The 19325-nt window shown below is 46.4% G+C and overlaps 1 protein-coding gene across 2 annotated transcripts in view; it reads left to right on the top strand.

The window, feature by feature from the left end:
* The window catches only part of Card11 (caspase recruitment domain family member 11), a 121341-nt gene that overhangs the window by 51280 nt on the left and 50736 nt on the right, over positions 1–19325 (top strand). For both annotated transcript variants that reach the window (XM_051205226.1, XM_051205227.1), the window contains exon 2: positions 18571–18707. In XM_051205226.1, the coding sequence (XP_051061183.1) occupies positions 18701–18707 (7 nt within the window). In that variant the 5' untranslated portion in view covers positions 18571–18700. The remainder of the gene's footprint in view (positions 1–18570; positions 18708–19325) is intronic.

Raw genomic sequence — 19325 nt, 5'->3', positions numbered from 1 at the left:
AGAAGGGGCTGAGGAGATGGCTGAGAAAGTAAAGCGCTTATCTTGTAAGGATGAGGCCCCAAGTTCAATCCCTAAAACTCCCTTTAAAGGTTAAATCCAGACATGGTGCCTCTTGCAATCCCAGCTCAGACAAGACAGGGGTTAGAGACAGGAGGATCCCTGGAGCTCAATGACCAACTAGCCTGCTTACTTGGTGAAGTTCCAGGCCAGTGAGAGACCCTGCCTCAGAGGGAAGCACTTGAGGAATGACAGTGACAGCTGAGATTGTCCTTTGACTTTCACACACATACACACACTCACACACACACACACACACAGACTCACACTCATATACACACTTGTGCACACTCACACCTGTTCACCTTCACACACAGGTGAATGCACACACATATGCATAAAAGAGAGTGAGAGAGACTTCAGAAGCCCCTGGAGCTCTTTTGTTCACCAGAGACAAGAGACCACAGCTGGCTTTTAGGGGATTAAACTGACTTCAGTGGGTTGAAAAGGCAACCAGAGCTGCTGTGATGGATGGTTCACACCTCACATGTAGTCCTAGAACTTGGGAGGCTGACACAGAAGATCTCAATTTAGAGTCCAGACTGGATAAGCTAGTGAGTTCCAGGCAAGCCTAGACACAGTCTCAAAAAGAAAAGCAGAAAAAAAAATTGGGGCCTAGGGAAATGGCTCAGGCAGTTAAAGTGCTTGTGATACAAGCAAGGGGTCAAAGTCCAGATGCAGAACCCATGTAAAGGCTAGTAGGTATGGCAACCTACTTATAATCCCAGCCACAAATGGTAGCCATGGGGAATGCCTGGAGCAAGCTAACTATAGAGACCAGCCACATGTATGAGCTTTGGGTTTGATTGGGAGACCCTGCCTCAGTGGATAAGATGGGAGAGAGATTGAGTGATTCCCCACTTCAACCTCAGACCTCCACACACATGTGCCCATGAATAAAAGAAAAATAAAAAAGCCAGCAGGGCTTAGAGGTGCCTTTGAGTTCAGCACACGATGCACCCATGCCACACTGTGGTGCAGACAGTTTGGAGTCACCCGTTCTCACAACTCCAGGCCAAGCCCAGCCTGGAAACCTTCAAGCCCGGCTCACTGGGTGGACTCACTGACACTCCAGACAGAAAGATGGAAAGACTCAGAGACAGGAAGAACAGTTCCCGGAATCCCAGGCCTCGTCAAGCTGACTGACAGCTCCAGGGTGTCCTTCTGACAGGGTTCTTGCTTCACTACGTGGGATTCTATCACTGGCACACACATGCAAGACTACACACTGGCACCTAACTTCCTGTCATTCATCTGCAGGTCAAGAAGTCAGAAGTGGTCCCTGGGCATAGAGTTCCAAGTTCACTCACTTGTGTTTGGCATCTGTGTAATGTGTTTTTAGTACAGCTGAGATATAGGAAACATTGAACATCAAAAAGATGATGTGGTTTTTCTGTTTACCCCCTCCCCCCACTATGTAGCTCTGGCTGTCCTGGAACTCGCTGTATAGACCAGGCTGGCATTAAACTCAGAAAGCTACACCAGCCTCTGCCTCCCCAGTGCTGGAATGAAAGGCACATGCCACTATTGCCCATAGATCTAATATTTCAATAAAGAAAATATAAGAGGACCTTAAAGTCTTGAAGCCAACAGTCTCATCTAAGGACACTTTTGTTACAGTATGAATGGATCATAAAAAGGGAAACAAGGATGTCTCTGCCTTGAGAAAGCAAATAGGGTTATCTTAAGATGGCTCACTGCTGACGCCTCTCATTGTACTCAGGTGGAAAGTGTGAATCAAAGTTTTGTTTTGTTTTGTTTTGTTTTGTTTTTAAGTTTCAAGATCACCAGTGGCTTCAAAGCAGGTGAACAGGTCTCCGGGAAATTACTCAGATTCTGTTCAAGTGTCTTGTGGTCTCAGGAGCTCTCCGCAGGAGGGATGTGTGTAATTTGAGCTAGTTCTGGCCTTCCTTGGCTGGCTAGCCCTGCCATTCGCCCCCGCCACCCCACTGGCTCCTTTCTCTGTGTTTCCTTTCTTCATTTCTCTTTCCCTTTCACACCCCTGCACCTGTTTGTGCTAAATAAAACTGAGTTCTTGTTCCCTTTTCTCTCGAAAGCCCAAGTCGTCATTGTCTGTCCCACACACCCCCAACCACACAGGCATGCGCACACACAACACATTTCTTTCCCTCATCTGGCTTAACTCCATTCCTGCCTTCAGCATCCCGCAAAAGTCCCTCCCACAATTTCAGGTTCTCCAGCATCACTTCCTCCGGGAACTTCAGGTTTGACAAGCCATAGGCATTCTCCATTAACAGGCTACTGGGCTACCTCCAGGGCACAAGCCCAGCACCCAGTTCCCCTCATCCATAGCATCCTCTCTCCCATTGCCTAGTCATGAACAACAACAAAAAGATGGCACTTGTGGTCAGGTTGTCTTGGGGTTGGAGTCCTCATGAGTTTGCACCTGGTACCTGCTCCCACAAGCTCCAGAAATTGTAACAGCATTTATGTTCACTTACAGAGGTGAAATTTGTAGAGCTTAGCACCCACTATCTCTTTTTCTTTTGCTGCATACATTTATCGGGGAACACCAGAAGAGGGCGTCAGAGCCCCTGGAACCAGAGTTGTTATTGGGTGTGAGCTGCCCAATAAGTGTGCTGCCTCCTCTGCAAAAGCAGTATCCACTATTAACCCTTGAGCCATCTCTCCAGCCCCTTACCTTATTGCCTGTCTGTGTCTGTCTGTCTGTCTGTCTCCATTGTCATGAAACATCCTGATTGGGCTAGGCTAACACACAAATACATACATGCTTTTTACTAACTGAGCCATCTCTCCAGCCCTACATTCAACACTGTTCTTAAAGTTGAACATGTTGGTAGCATTTCGTGCAGTCACAACATTTTCCAGCCATCACTTTTACCTAGTGCCAAAATGTCTTCCTAAGTGAGTTGGGGGAGGGTGCACTTATACATTTGTGAAACGTGTGTATGTATGTTTGTACTGTGGAGGGCAAAAGTCCACCTCAGGTATCTTCCACAATTGCTCTGCCCCTTACTATTTATTTGTTTGTCTGTTTGCTTATTATTTGAGAGAGAGCTTGATATGCTGTTAGTATGAAAGTCAGAGGACAACTTATTAGAGTCTGCTGGCTCCCTCTGCTATGTGGGTCCTGAGGATCAAGTTCAGGTCATTGTCAGACTCGATGGTGGGTGCTTTTATCCTCTACATCATCTCACTAGCACGTACCCTATACTTTGAAATAGGGCCACTCAGTAAACCTGAAGCTCACTGATTCAAGTAAGACTGGCTGGCCAGCAAGCCTGTCTCTACCTTCCTAGGGCTAGGATTACTGGTTCATGCTTCTGGCCCCCACTTTTTACATGGGTGCTGCAGATCTGAACTCAAATCCACATGCATGCACTACAAGTACTTTACCCACTGAGTCATCTCCCCAGCAACAAATTCCAAAATATCCTCATCTCCACAAAAGGAGACCTGGTACACCCTAGCAGTTACCCTCTTCAGTGACCCTTCCCTACCCCTAGCAACTGTAGTCATCCCCAGTATTTGAAGGGGACATTGGGTACCACCATTTATGGATACCCATAGCCCTGCTGAAAAGTGGCACAGTGTTTCCAATAAACACATCCCTAGGATGCTTATCATTGGCAACAAAAACGGCAAGACTGTGTAAATAGTTGCCATGCTATGTTGTTTAGGGAATGTAGGCAAGGACAGGACTCTGGGGCTGGGGAGATGGCTAAATGAATGCCTTAGTTGTATTTCCTGTGGTCATAATAAAATGCTTTGACAAAAGCAACTTTGGGGACAAAGAGTTTATTTGGCTCAAAGTTCCGGGTTACTGTCAATCCCTGTGGGGAAGCCATGCAGGCAGCAGGAACTTGAAGGAGCTTGTCACATTCACAGCCAGCAGCAGAGAAGTGAGTTGTGCTCATTTCCTTGTGCTCAGTTCCTTTTCCCTTATACCGTCTGGGATTCCCTGTCCGGGGAACGGCTCCACCCACAGTGGGAAAGTCTTCCTAGCTCACTTAACATAGCCAAGACAATCCCTTGAGCAATCATCTCTCTTCCTAGTTACAAAATATCTTGTGGGGGGAGGAAGGGGCATGCCACTTATGTGTTTGTGAATGCATGTTTGTGTGCATGTGTGTTTGCATGTGCAGACATCTGGAAGTCAAAAGTCCACGTCAGGGGTCTCTTTCAATCGTTCTCTTCAGTTTTATATTTATTTATATAATTATGAAAGAAAGGCAGAATGCTACAATGTGTAATATGCAGCTCAGGAGTCTGTTCCGCCAAGTGGATCCTGGGAGCAGATACACTCCAGACCAACCTGATCTAGATGGCCCCTCAGTGAGACTCCCCAGGTGATTCTAAACTGTGTTTAGACAGCTGAAACCGACCAGCACAGAGGGTAAATCACTGCTGTGAAAACTTGAGGATCTGAGTTCAGGTCATCCATGCCTGTAACTCAAGTTCACAGGGGACAGGGCAGGAGGATCCTGGGGCTCGCTGGCTATCCAGCCTAGCTGAATCACCACTGAGCTCCATGTTTAGTGAGAGGACCTTTTTAAAAAAGAATAGGTGGAAATCCTTAGAGGAAGACACCCAACATCAGCATTAGGCCTCTACATGTACATACACAGGTGAGAGCATGCGCGCGCGCGCACACACACACACACACACACACACACACATATTCAATACAGATGTAACTTTTCCTTTTGAATATTTCTAGTCCTCACTTTAGGTAACTCTTGGCTAGATTTGCCCATTGCATTCTTCGCCACTGGATTATTTTCCTCCTTCTAATGTCCCTACGGCTCATTCATGTGGCAGCGTGTGTCAAAAACACGTTCTTTTTTTTAACAACCAAGTAATACTTTACACATACACAAGTGCTCTTTGTTTCAGATGTCAGTGGCTCTGTGGGTCCAGGGCTTTGGGGACCTTACAGAGGCAGATGACAGGAGGTGAGAAAAGGGAAGGCAATCCCCAGTGCCGGATGCATCGGAAGAAGCAGAAGAGCTCTGACACCCCTAACTCATGTTCCCCATTCACCCCATTGTCTACTTTGTGCAGGCTGAACCTGAGCTGGCCCTTCCAGGAAGCCAGTTAGAGAAGCCAGCAGCTACTGCCAGCCTTCCCGAGCTGCCATTTGGCTCTGCTCCGGAACACTTTATAGCAATTAATTACATCCAACCCTTGATTATCTCAAGTAATAGGGGACAGAATAACAGAGCTAATTGAAGATCGGGGTGTGGGGGTCTGTGCCGTAGGAGAGCTATTTACTTTGTGGTTAATTACTAGTAAAGAAACCCTTTCTGGTCCCCCACTCCCTCACACATGCACCATCTCCCTCTCCCATGCCCAACCCTAATATTTAATTGGATTTGAAAGCCTATTTTTGTTCTCAACATAGTGGCTGCTCAATTAATGTATTTAACTAGCAGGTTCCCCTGGTAGCATCTTGGCAGAGCATTGGGGGATGGGAAAGCAGGCCAGTTTCTGCCGCTATCTGCTCCTCCATGGGAATGCTCCTTGTTAAAACCATGGTGGGATTGAGAGATCCACATGAAGGCACTGGGCCAGATTCTTCTACAAAAGCCGTCTCCCTGCATACGGGAGAAGGATAAGGGGAGAAGATGGTGATCTGGAGCCTCCTCGCATGGACCGCCAATCCAGACATTGAGGAATGGCTGGTAGCTGCTGCTCTCTGCAGCTCTGTCTCCCTGTAGTTATTTGAACACTTCGCTTCTCTCCTGTTCCTGTCCAGTTGAAAGCTAAGAGCCTCTGCCATGTTCTGATGTTCCCCAACAGCAGCATCTTGCCTGATCCACTTTCGTCCCAGGAAGTTCAGCCAAGTCTAACCCTGTCCTGGATCAGATCACAGACACCCAAGCAAGAAGTCACAGAATGGAGGCTGGCTGCCTTTTCAGCTCCTGGCACCACCTTGGATACTATGGACACTTCCTATCTGCGACCTGTTCCACCCTGGTGTCTGTTGCTAGCTTATTAGTAAGTCATTCCATTCTCCATTTCTGAGATGGATTGAGAGCCAGCTGCACTTAAATGGCACAGCTCAAAGGCATCGCCACCCAGGTCTCCAGGAATCTCTCTCCCAAAACTCACCTAGCAATTTGACACAGGGATGGAACAGTAGCCAGTTTCTTGTAATCTGGTAAATGGTGGTGGTATCTGAATGTCAGTTCTCTAAGAATTAGAATCCTACATCAGGGTCAGGGTGTATCTCAGCAGGGGATGGTCTGAGTAGAATCCCCCAATGAGGAGCTGAGGGAGTGACTCAGTGGTAGAGCACCTGCCTAGAATTCCCCCAGTGAGGGGCTGGGAATACGGTTCAGCATTACAGTACTGGTTTAGGAAATGAAAGGTGTTTTATATCTAATCCTAACATGGAAGAAAGGAAGGAAGGAAAAAAGGAAGGAAGGGGAAATTCCTAGGATCCCACAAACAAAACCAAACTCCATAATCCTTCATTGAGCCTTTTGCAAGGCTGCAGAAAGTGCTCCTCCATTTTGATGCCCCCCCCCCCGTGGCAGGAGCACACAGCAGACACCATCCCTATCTGGGGGTGTGGTAAAACACAATGTTTCGGGAAGGAGCCCATGCAGTGCTCAGCTGGAGAGACAGTTGCTGGCTCCTCTTTACTCTCCTGGTAAGAACGGTTTGTGACAAGCAGGCTATGTCCCGCAGGTCAGACACTGAAGAGATGTCTCTCATAGACTTCATGACTGATGGAGAGGGAGAGATGGATTGGCACTTAGCTACAAACTGCAGGCACAGCAAAAAACACTGGGGACAAACGAAGGGCACCGGAGCCCATAGGCAGGCTGTGGCAGCGGCAGCCTTCCCCACACATGGGCTAGGGAAAGAAGGTCTTATCGGCTGAATGGAAGCTTCTATGACAAGGAAAAAGAAAGGCAGCATTTATCCATTGGAAATCAATCAGCTCATAAATATTAAACGCCCACTTATGTAAGATGCTTGCTAAGCCACAGGGTGTACAAGGAAAGATGAGAGAGGTCCTCACCTGGAGATAACTACACAGTAGATATAAAAAGATACTGACATCCCCAAGGAAGGGGATCTCAAGTCAAAGATCCTGGCAGGATAACTGAGGAGAGCACTTCTGATTTTCCCCTAAATGCTACTGAGGATGGAAGGAATCGTGCAGAACGATGTCGAGACTAAACAGCTCGGTCTCCAGTTCACTGTTGACTCATTGGTACTGCCGACATTGTCTAGGTTATTGTTATTCATCCAGCTTCATTAATCAAAAAGTTCATTAATCAGAGAGGTTGAGCGACACACCCAAGGATACGCAGTAGGCCATGCCAAAACTGCAGTTCCAACCCAGGGCTCTCTTCCAGGTTGGTTTTTGACATCAAGGCCAGGGAGGGGAGCTGTCCAACTCTTTGCATTTGACTTCCTTCCTGCTTGCTTAGTATAGGATTTTATGATCCTTCCCCTACACTCCATCCTTCTTTAGATCTCACTTGTCACCAACAAACCCAACTGACATGAAGCTCTATTGGAGTGGGAGGTCTCTCTTCCTTATTTGTGGCTGCTCTGCCCACCCAACTAAGGCAACAACAGATAGAACCACCTGCCATAACAAACCCACCTCCTGCTTTTCCTGCTGCCCGGAAATGGACCCACTGAACACAGAGCCAAGAGTCTGCAACTTTGACTTCATTGAAAAGTTCCAGAAAAATGAGAAAACTGAAGCCTAAGCAAAGCCCAGAACCTCTGCTCCTGCACCTGGGGTTAGCTGGACCTAAAGGCCTCTTAAGGAAGATTGTGGAGCCTAGGACTGGAGTCGTAGTCAGTGGTCATACGGCATGCATGCATGAAGCCCCATGTCCCATGCACTGTACTGCATAAACCAGGTGTGGGGCTGCACACCTGAAATCTCAGCACACTGGAGGATCAAGCGCATTCATAGATATACAGTGATTTTAAGGCCAGCCTAGATTGTATGAGGACCTAAGGGGGTAGCGGGAGGAGAAAAGACAAAGACAGAGAGACAGGAGAACCTTGAAGTCCCATGCAACAATAGCAAAGTCACTCCTAAGTGCCCTCCTGGACACTTTCCTGGCATGGCGGGGAGGGCTTGGGTCTCTGGCCTCAAATGTAAGACGATCCTGGCACAATAATGGGAGAATTTGAAAACGGGAGACTCAAGTCAAGTGTGGTGGCACACACCTGTAATCTGGGCACTGGGAGGCTGAGGCAGGAAGCTCACTGTGAGTTTGAGACCATTCAGGCCACACCATGGGTTTAGGTCAGCATGGGCTGTACAGCAAGATCTTGTCTCAAAATAAAAATAAATTAGAGGACCCAGCACCATGGGCCATTATAAGAGAGTTGAGGCCTACGCTTTTCCAGTTATCAACCCAGTTGTTGGGAAAAGCCAGCTGAGTCCTCTTCAAATACATGGAAATGTGTTTGGAAGTGCAAACTGCACCCACCTGCTCCTGTGATATTTCATAACACGTGTGGCCCTGCAGCTGGAAATGCATGGAAAATCAATCGCCACATCGATTCTCCACAGAAGTTCAGTTCTTATAAATGCAAAAGCTCACCCTGTGAGCCACCACCCAAAGAGCCTCAGGGGCAGCACCCTGAGCTGCAGAGCCAGCTCTGGCCTGAGAGATAGCGTCACCGATGCTGCAAACGGTGGCCCTGCCATCTGCTTGAGATTCAAATTCACCCTTCAAACACAGATAGCCTGGACTGCAATCCCAGCTGCCTGGGCCTCCACTCCTCTCTCTTTCCTCCTCCTTGGCACCCAATCTTCTCTGCAGCTTTTCTCCCATCAGGCCTTGGAGCTTGTGTATGCTTCTGTCCTTCCTGAATGCTGCTCTTCCCTGCCTCCTTCCTTGTCTGTGTTGCTCACCTGTCTTCTCGTTGGTTAAACCCTATGAGAGTTCAATTTCTCCTTTGCCTATGTATTCTCCTGACTTCCATATATATTTGCTAAATCATATGAGCAAATAAGTGATTGAGTGAGTGTATAAATGAATGAGCCAGTGAAAGAGGGATTGACTGAGTGAATGAGTGGGTGAAAGAGGGAATGGATGATCGGATGAATGAGAAAGTGGGTGCATGAGTAAATGAGTGAGTGAATAAATGACTGAAAAGTAGATGAATGAGTAACTAAATGAATCAACAATGAATGAGTGATCATGACTGAATGATAAGTGATTGCGTGAGTGAATGAATGAATGAGAGAATCAATGAGTGAGTGGTGAGTGAGTGAGTGAGTGAGTGAGTGAGTGAGTGAGTGAATACAGCTCAGGTCACTTTGGGATAGCCCACCGGACTTTGCAAGCCATCCCTGGATGATGTCTAGAAATATGGCCTCCTCTTCCATCTTGACCTTGTCACACCTCCCTGAGGCTCCTGTGCCCCCAGAGGTGGTGTATGAGGAGAAAATATAAGAGACATTTAGAAATTCTGCTCCCCATTCTGGATGGTGCCTGGGTGGGGCTCCTGTTTGATGATGCTGGTGACCTTTCCCATGCAATTGGGGACCATCAGACCTTTTCTCTTAGCAGGTTATCAGTCCCACCCCAGGCATTTATGTGTTAGCCTTGTCTCCCCAGAGCAGGATTCTACTGGTTAATGCTAGCAGAAGGCACTACTTCCCTGCATGTTCTGTGCATTCCTCAGACTGTCTCCCGATGCCCCAGATCAAAAGGCAACTTTTGATCCCTGCTGCCTCTGCTTGCCAAGTTTGATTTCCATCTCTGAGACTGTTTTCCAGGCTGGGATCTGGAAGCCTGTGCATGCTCTTCCTTTTCTCCATAGCCCTAGGCTAGCAACTAGCTAGAGTCCAACACAGGTCACCTCCCACTGGATGCACAGCCGGCCTGGGATAAACAGCAAGATGGGGTTCAGTGCACCAAGGTATTGAGCTGCCACGGCTCCCTGGTGCCATGAAAGAGGGTGCCACTGGGGGTGGGGGGAACCACATAACTACGTGTGCTGCAGCGTCTAACACTTGCAATCATTAGTTCTTCTTGATTGGCGGATGCTGATGGAAGTTCTGTGACGGTGGTGCATCACCACCAAGGCTCATATCATTACAGCATTTGATTCCACAACTGTGTTTTGAAGAAAAAAAAAAAGTTGAGACAAGGTCTCATGTAGACTAGGCTGACCTTACACCCTCCATGTGGCCAAACCTTAAACTCCTGGTTCTCCTGCCCCCATTTCCTGAGTACTAAATTCCAGGCATTCACCACAGTGCCCAGTTTTTGGAGTACTGAGGATGGCACCCAGGATTTCATGCATGCTAGGCAAGCACTCTACCAACTGATATTGCTCCAGCCCTCTACAAACACTTACTGAAGTCCTGTAATATCTCCAGATAGCAGCACAGGGACAGTGGGTTCCTGGCTTCCTCTCTCTCAACCCCAAGCATAGAAAGACTGCCAAGTTGTCCCCATGTACACCAGAGGGACAGATTTCATTGTACCTGCAGCTAGAGCAAGCGATCCACCTGGGAAAGCACTCAGGAGTTTTGATTGGAATCAGCATGTGTCCTCAGTCACCATGGGCCACAGCAGGAGGGGACAGTATTTCATCAAAGCCAAGTCTCCCCTCTCCCTGCCAACCACTCCTACAAAGGCTGAGCTTCCTGAGAACTCCAAAGTAGGTGACCTCGCTCTGGGATTTGCCCTGGGTCCCAGTGGCCCTCCACACTGTGTTGTGCACACTGCTCTGGGACCCGTACAGGACAAACATCCACAAAGAGCCAGAATGCAAAATTGGTGTGCATTCCTGGGCTATTTAAATCTGTCAGTCCTAATTGTGTTTTCCTTCAAACACTTTTCCACAGAACTGTTAGAAAAATGAATGTTGGGAAGGGGGGCATGGGAGAGCACTATCCTTTGGTAAGATTAGAAGTGTGTGTCCTTCCAAATTTCACTATACACATCCGAAACTACTAGAGAAAATGTCTGGGAGTTGAGGGTGGGAGAGATGAGATTTGGACGTTGCCCTTGGGCTCCAGGCTTGATAATGCACCATAGCCTCTGTGATGGTTAATCTGTATTGTCAACTTGGCTGGGTTTATTTTTATTACATGTGTACGCATATGCATGCACACATGTATGCAGTGAACATATATTCCATGAGCACATGTAGAAGCCAAAAGACAAATTGTGAGAGTCAATTCCTTCTGCCATGTTGGTTCTGGGAATCAAATTCAAGTCTTCAGGCTTGGTGGCAAAGTGCCTTTATCTAGAGCCATCTTTCAGCCTTGCTTGAATGGATTTAGAGCCACCATGGAAGCAAACCTCTGGGTGTGTCTGTGATGGGGTTTCTAGCTTAGGTTAATGAAGGAAGGAGTCCCGCTCTAATTGTGGGTAGCATCACCCCTTAAGCTGAGGTCCCGGGCTGAATCAAAAAGGAACAAGATGAACACCAGTATTTGTCTCTCTGCTTCCTGATTGAGGATGCCGTGTGACCCGCTGCCTCGGGCACGTGCTACCGTGATGAACAGTGGTGCCTCAGACAGTGAAGCAAAACAAGCCCTTCCCCACTGCAGCTGCTTGTTGGGTATTTGATGGCAGTAATAGGCAAGTGGCTAGTGCACCCTCCCTTGCTTCCTATGGAAGTGCCTTCTCATCTTCATTGGCACCAAGCGGAGATATCTTAATCCACAGACCCTTGATCCTCTGCCCGTGTCCCCTAATGGTAGACATCCATAGCCTCCTAAGGGTTGTAGCTGACTGTGAATATTCCATGAATCCTGGTGCTTGGGAGCCTGCCTGGGATTAGTGTGATGTTCTCTTGGACGGATGGTGTTTTTTTTTAAAAAAGCTGTCTGTGATGCAGTTGAGGACACACGTGTCCACAGACTAAGGAGAGCTGATGAGAGAAGGGATGGGTCCGACAGGCCTTATGGAAAATGGGGGGGGGGGGCTGTGTTTTCTGTTTCTGAACAATCAAGGACATGTTGAGGACCTGAGAAATTACCCAAGCAGCTGGGTGTGATGAATGGTTGGGCTGATGCCCATAGTCAGGGATCCAAGAATGAACTGCAGATGGCCAACCACTTGACAGTGGTGGAGTCTGTCGATTCCCATTTCCTAGGTAACACTCATGTCCTGTTCTGCTAACCGCTCGGAACTGCCTCTTTAATTTCACCCCTGCAACACTTTTGATGTGGGTAGCATTTAGTTTTTCCCAATGGCTTGCTGTTGTGCCTTTGTAGCAAAAATCTCTTCTGTAGTCTCCTGTGTCAGAACACTCGGTTCCCAGCAGGTGGCGCTGTTTTTGGAGTTGTGGGGCAGGTCTCAGGGGGGTGGTTATAGACTTTAAGGCTGTTAGTCCCAACCCACTTCCATCCTCTTTCTACTTCTTGATCTATGGAAAGATAAGCAAGCAGCATCCTACTCCTGCCACCCTGCCTTCACCACCACAATGGACTGTGTACCCTCAAACCATGAGCCAAAGCCAACCCTTCCTCCTTTAGGCTGCTTCTCATGAGGTATCTGGTCACAGCAATGCCCACTCCACTGTCATCAGTGAACAAAATGCACAAGGGCAGAAAGATGGGACAGGTTACTTCATCTTAGGGACCAGGAATGTATGACCAGAAGAAATGTAGATAAAAGGTGTGGCTCTTACTCATCATGTACACCTGTTGTGGATATATTCACCCGCAAGTAATAAAAGTATAATCTGATTTTGTATCTTCTAGTGATTTCGTTTTTATCAAAATCAAAAATACAAAAGTGAGCTCCAGGATACCACCAGTGGCCCAAGGCTCTTTAGTCACAAAGTAGCTCTTCTGTTTCCAAATGTCACATCCACATTCCAGATAAAAAGACAAGTTAAAGACTCTTCCTATCCGTTTCTGCCCCCTCTATAGAGTTTTCCTAGTTGGATGTGATGGCACATATTTGTATATCCAACATTTTAGAAACTGAAACAATAGGATCATGAATTTGAGGATAGCTAGACTACCCAGCAGGCCCTGGGGAAAAAAAGGAAGAGAAGACTGGGAGAGTAAAGGATGAGGAGAGAGAAAGAGGAAAAGGGAAGGAGAGCATCCACAGCATCCACAGATGTCTTGTGCAGAACGTCCCACTCAGCCGTAACTGTTTCGGACAGCCACAGCTAGCTGCAAGGGAAGCTGGGACCACAGTTTCTGAGATGAGTGCAGTTAATACCACAGAGAAACTAGAAAATCTGTTAGCAAATAAGAGAGGATGGATATGTTTGGCAGCTGGCAGTGTCTGCCACTCCACTGTGAATTTAAAATGATAATTGCTGCTTTCAAAATATGTATCCATGAAGCTGTGCTGATTGCTGTACACATGTTAATTGATGGGAAACATTACCCTGTCAATATTTCGGTTGAGCAAGCTTAGACGAGATAGACAGAAGTTAGCAAGGTAACTGGAAAATGAAAGAGAGTTATGCAGGGAGAGATTTCCAACTGCCTCTGTAAGTACCCTGTTTCCAAGAATGGAGGGGATTATTTGGGGCGAAAGGTGGGCCATGAGGGTGGTTCTGATCCACTTGCATAATGCTCCCATCTCGGGGTTACGAATGTTGTATGCACTGGGCATCTGGGTACAGACCAGTGTCTCTATGGTCCTTACCTTCAGCGATAGATCATCCTGTTAAAAGTCATTTCTCTCTCTCTCTCTCTCTCTCTCTCTCTCTCTCTCTCTCTCTCTCTCTCTTTCTCTCTCTTTCTTTCTCTCTCTCTCTCTCCAGGAGCCCTTTCAATTAAGTGGGGGTTTCACTGGAATAATTAAACCCTGTGTATCAGGCCACTCACTCCAATCACCCACAAAACTCAATTAAGAGACATGCATTTATCTCACTGATGCTGACCCATGCTGGGTTGGCTCTTGTAGATAAGACATGGGTTTTGGTCATACAAAACAGCTCCTCCAGGCTGTTAAGAGTATGGTGTTGCTTGCTCTTGCAGAGGACCCTGGTTCAGTTCCCAGCACCCATATCAGTTCACAACTACCCTTAATTTCAGCCCTGGGATATAAGATTCCCTCTTCTGGCCACCACAGGCACCTGTGCATACACACACACACTAACACACACACACACACTAAAATAAAATAAATAAATCTTAACCTTTCTGAAAGGCCTGGAGTTTTTTGGGCATGAGACAATAGAAATCTTAGGTTTATTTTATTCAAGATGAGATATTTGTTTTATTAACTGGTCTTACAAATACATATTGATGATATATTAAGAGAAAAGCCCTGTGCTGTGCTACTGGGAATATAGATGTCTCTAAACCTCCAATAGGATCTGCTCCAACAGAGGAAATTAATAAAGCAGTAAGAGAACAATAGGTTCTCAAGAGGCAGATGATATCATTGGAGAGAGTGGCTGAGAAGGAGCTGGCCAAAACTGCAGCACGGTCAGCATAGGACCATGGACTAAATCCTCATTATCCAACAATATGGTGGTTGGTGATGCCTTAAAACGAATACATCAACAAGCTCTGTTTACAAATACCCATTCCCAACACTTAGCCTTCCCTCCCACATTTCATTATGGCATACCATACTTGTTAGTGTTAGTGCTTATGTAAATACTATGCCTCATAAGCCAACTTGTATGTTGTGATTGGATTTTGTGGGGTTTTGGGGATTGAGGGGTTGCTTTTTGCTGAAGTCAACAATGCCTTTTCCCATCTATTTGGGGTTTGTTTTTTTGTTTTTTTTTTTTTTTTTTTTTTTGGTTGCTTTTTGGTTTTTTGTTTTTTAGTATCATTAATTTTTCTCATTCTGCTTTCAGGTTTGTCAATTGCCTGATAGTATTACTTCCCAGGTATGAAATATATCGAATAACTGTTCAGTATTCCCCCTGGCAGCCTGCATTTGGGCAACCTTCCTGATGCTATTGAAGTTTTAGCTGCTTTCCCTACTGAGACCCCTTGCCTCCCAAGCCCCCATCTTTCTCCTTGCTGCTTTATTCATTTCTTCTGCTGGAGCAGATCCTCTAGGGCTGCCTAAGAAAAGGCACACAGAAAGTAGAGATTCTAACTTTATGAAAATGTGTCAACCTGTCCTATCTAGCATTAACTATCAACTAGAAGTACCTGAGAAATTGTCTTTATTAGGTTGGTCTGTACAAGTGTCTGTGAGGGATTGTCTTGATTGCCTTAATTGATGTAGGAGGGCCCAGCCCACTGTGGCTGGCACCATTCCCCAGTAGTCCTCAGCAATACAAGAAGTGTAGTCAAGAACAAGCCAGAAAGCAGCAATCCCTCCATGGTTTCTGCTTCAAGTTCCTACTTTAGGTCCTGCCCTGGCTGCCCTTAGTGATAAATTATAATCTGGAAGTGTAAGCCAAATAAACCTTCTCCTCCCCAAGTTGCTTTCTGTCATTGTGTTTGTCGCAGCAAGACAGTAAACGAAACATCCATCTTATTTTCATATATGGCAAGTCGTTTGGGTACTCAAAATTTAAAGATATTTTCTTTAAAAATCAGTGAAGCCCTTGCCCCACCGTGTTTCGGTTTCTTTGTGGCATGTCCCACTTTCTTCCCCTCAGCAGGGAGCCTGAACTTTTCCTTCTGGGCGACTCCAGGGTCTTCTCTTAATTGCTGGTGATGGGAAATCTCAGAATGGCATAGTGAGGAACAGGTTTCCCACCAGTCATTTCAGTAAGCATTCTAGAGGCCCTTTGAACAGGAGGGCGATGCCCATACATTCTGAAAAATCTCTACATTACTCCTTGGTTTATTTTTCCACCCTTGAAGGTTACTAAAATAGAGACACAATCTGTGTTCTCTTTCTGGGATTTGTGTTCGTCTTTAGATCTTTGCCATTGACCTCCATTTTCTTATCTTCCTTCTTCAACTTTTTATGAGACAGAGCCCCACTATGTAGCCCAGGCTGGTCTGTAACTCATGGTCCTCTGCTGCCTCATACTGCCTGGGTCTGGGATTATAAACCTGTACTAAGGAAGCCTGGTCAAATAGTTTTTTGTTTTTAAGTGTTTCTCTTATTGGATTCATTGTTACAGGTGTCTCTTATCAGTTTGGTCTTGGACTCAGTCTAAAGTAGAAATCCTATATCAATCCTTCCTTGGTGCTCTCTCTATTTATCCTTAGGTGGGAGGCAACAAAATACCAGTGTATGAATTTTACCTATGATCTGGTGGCCTTCCCGGTGGACCAGCCCAAATAGGCCATCTGAGAATTTGGTTTAAGTCTAGCCTGAGCTTATATAGGAACGTGGCCACTGCAAGAAATTTTGTGGACATAATTTCTGGTCATAATCCTTTTAAAAAGTTAACCTTTTTTGCAACCAGTTCCAGAGACTGTGTGTTAGCTGTGTGGAATCAGAGACCCGGATCCACATTCTCTCTTCATACTGATGTAACCAGCTTTTATTTTCTTGGCACTAAAATGGCCAAGGTGACAATGTACCATTATTCCCCAAGTAGTTCAGTTGTCTATCTCAGTGCAATGGGCCAAACACCTGACAAGAAGCAACTTAAGGAAGGAATGGTTTCTTTTGGTTCAGGTGATACGGTCCATCAGGTCCAGGAAGCCATACCGTTGGAACAGCTCCTAAACATGACATCAGGAGGCTAGTTGCTCACATCCCTGAAGATCAGAAGTTGGGGAGAGGGTAATGCCAGTGTCCACATCAATTTTCCCTTTATCCCCTCTTTGTTTAGTCTATGACCCCAGCCTGTAAGATGATGCCATATACATTCAGTGTGATCTTTCTCTCCTCAATTAATCCTCCTTGGGATGCCCCCACAGATATGCCTAGAGGCTTGCCTCTCTAAAGTTATGTGTCTTCTTCAATCCAGTCAGGTGACAGTTTAAATTAACCATCACAGACACTGGCATACAAGGAACAGTCTGTAAGTATTAGGGGTAGCAATTTCCGTCATTGAGTATGACTGGAAGTCAATATCAAAAGCAATCAAGAAATCAATTTATCAAAACAGAGTCCTAAAATTTCCCCTGGCTTTGGGACCAAGTTCTCAAATGCTATAATCAAACTTCCAAGACCCAAACGAAAATTCTCAGCCTCCCTGTTGGCAGCCCTGGACCTCACTTTCCCCAATTGGTACTGATACACCATAAAGTTAGAAAAGCAAGGAAGGACGGTAATACAAAGCCCTCAAACCTGTTTTCTCTTTCTTACTATTAAAACTTTTCTCATAACCGAAAATAAATCCTTGAAAAAAACCTCTTCTGTGAATTCAAAAACAAGCACATGTCCTCTAAAGGAAAATTGCGTGAAGGGCCATGTCTGAGCCCCAGCAGCAATGTGAACATCTGGGTATAGTGGTTTGTACTTTCATCTCAGTGCTGGGGAGACAGAGACAGGCAGATTCCTGGGACTCACTGGAAAAGGCACCAAGCCTAATCAGTGAAACCCAGGCCACTGAAATACCCTGTCTCAAATACTAAGATAGCCAGCTCCTAAGAAACAGCACTCAAGGTTGATCTCTGGCCTCCACGTGCACATACATACAAGCACACATGAATATACGCAGACACAAATGTTTGTGGAAGGATGGCAATCCCTTTGCTCATTGGCCTGTGGCTTCCTCATCTCCCATGAGACATTTTGATCTCAAGTCACCTCTTTCCTCATCACTAACCACATCCCAAGGCAACCATGTATGTGTCTGCCCTTACCCCAGCTGCACAGCAGACAGAGGTACTGTCCTCAAGAGATGCATGGTCCTACCACATCCTACAGCCAAAGACTGCTGACAGCCCATCCCAAGCTGCCAGACGCCCAGGGAGAACCAATGTCACTGGTGATTAATGCTCAAGGCTCAAACTAAGCAAGCTCCTGATTACATCTCAGTGCTCACAGTCCTTGTCACTTGAAAGACGAAAGGACCCCTGGGGTTCTAGGAACCTATCAGAGCAAGCATCCATCCTCTCTTGACCTCCACTGGCTTTGTACCTCAACATTCCTTCCCTCTTCTGAACCTACTTTCCCAGAAGGAAAGCTGAGCTTGCCCCTCTCCCCTCAAAAAAATCCCACAGCCACCACTGGGCTCCCAGCATGACTGAGCAATGGTCATCAATGCCCGTGTCAGTCACCATGAGAAACACCACCTTTGGGAAATTACAGAGGGTGTGCACTGTGGCAGGTTCCAAGTCCACAGCAGGCTGGAGGCCAAAGATGTAATTCATAATGAAGGGAAGTCTTAGGGGTCAGAAGGAGGATCCCTGTCCAGGAACTAACAAATTTGTAGCTGAGTAGAACATCTCCATTCTGCAAGTCGCTTGAACATCTCCCACACGCGCTGCCAGTGACCCCAGGGCTACCACGGGCCCATCTCTCCATCTTCTGAAGTCTCAGTATGTAGGTGTGGTCAATGGATGTCTAGAGCTAACCTCCTGCAGCTGATGATGCTCTTGTGCCTAACACTGTACCTCGAGAGAGATAGCATTGGTCTTTCATTTCCCAGCACAGAACCTTTTAGATCCTTGATTGTTTTCCTTCCTCTCCCGCCTCTACCCTTCCTTGACAATCTTTCTCTTTTCAGATTCTGGTCATATCCAGTCCAGTTTCAACAACACACTGGCCCAAAGAAGAAGGACAGCACATAGCCAGAAAGTGTGACCATCAGATCTGGATAACAGTTCCACGGGTCTTGTTTACAGAACACCGACCATATGCCAGGTACTGTACTAGCTCCTCTATATCAGAAAGCTAAGACCAGTAAGTAGTTGCTTTCCTGTTGCTTGGCAAAATGCCTGACAAAGTCAGCTTAAGGAACAAAGGGTTTATTGTGGCTCATTGTTGGAGGGCACAGTCCATCATGGCGGCTGTGATTAGGAAGCTGAAAGAGATGAATGCTGGTCCTGAGTTCGACTTCTCTTCCTGTCTCTTCAGTCAAGAACCCCAGCCCCAGGGATGCTGATGTCCACATTAAGGTGGTGGTGGGGCTTCCCTCATTAATTAGCCTCATCTAAATAACCTCAAGTGTTCCCAGGGGCTTAACTCCTAAATGATTCAAGTTGACAGTCAATATGAGGTGACCTAAGACTTCACATAGAGAAGGAAAGCCCAACTCTGGGGACAGTTAAAGGAAAGCCCAGCATGCCTGGCATGTGGTTTGTGATGATGTTGGCAGGAAGTAATCTACAGAAGCTTTTACAAGTCAAAATCAAGGGTCTTCTTTTAATTTTATTTATGTGTGTACCTATATGTGTGTTTTGATGTGGGGGTATGCATGTGTGTGTATCACTGCGTATGTGTACAAATACATGTGGTGGTCAGAGGACCTCAGTGCTGGTC

This window comes from Phodopus roborovskii, unplaced genomic scaffold, assembly GCF_943737965.1.
Source record: "Phodopus roborovskii unplaced genomic scaffold, PHOROB, whole genome shotgun sequence".
Taxonomy (NCBI): domain Eukaryota; kingdom Metazoa; phylum Chordata; class Mammalia; order Rodentia; family Cricetidae; genus Phodopus; species Phodopus roborovskii.
The sequence above is the reverse complement of the archived record's forward strand: the minus strand, read 5'-3'. Positions and strand labels throughout refer to the sequence as shown.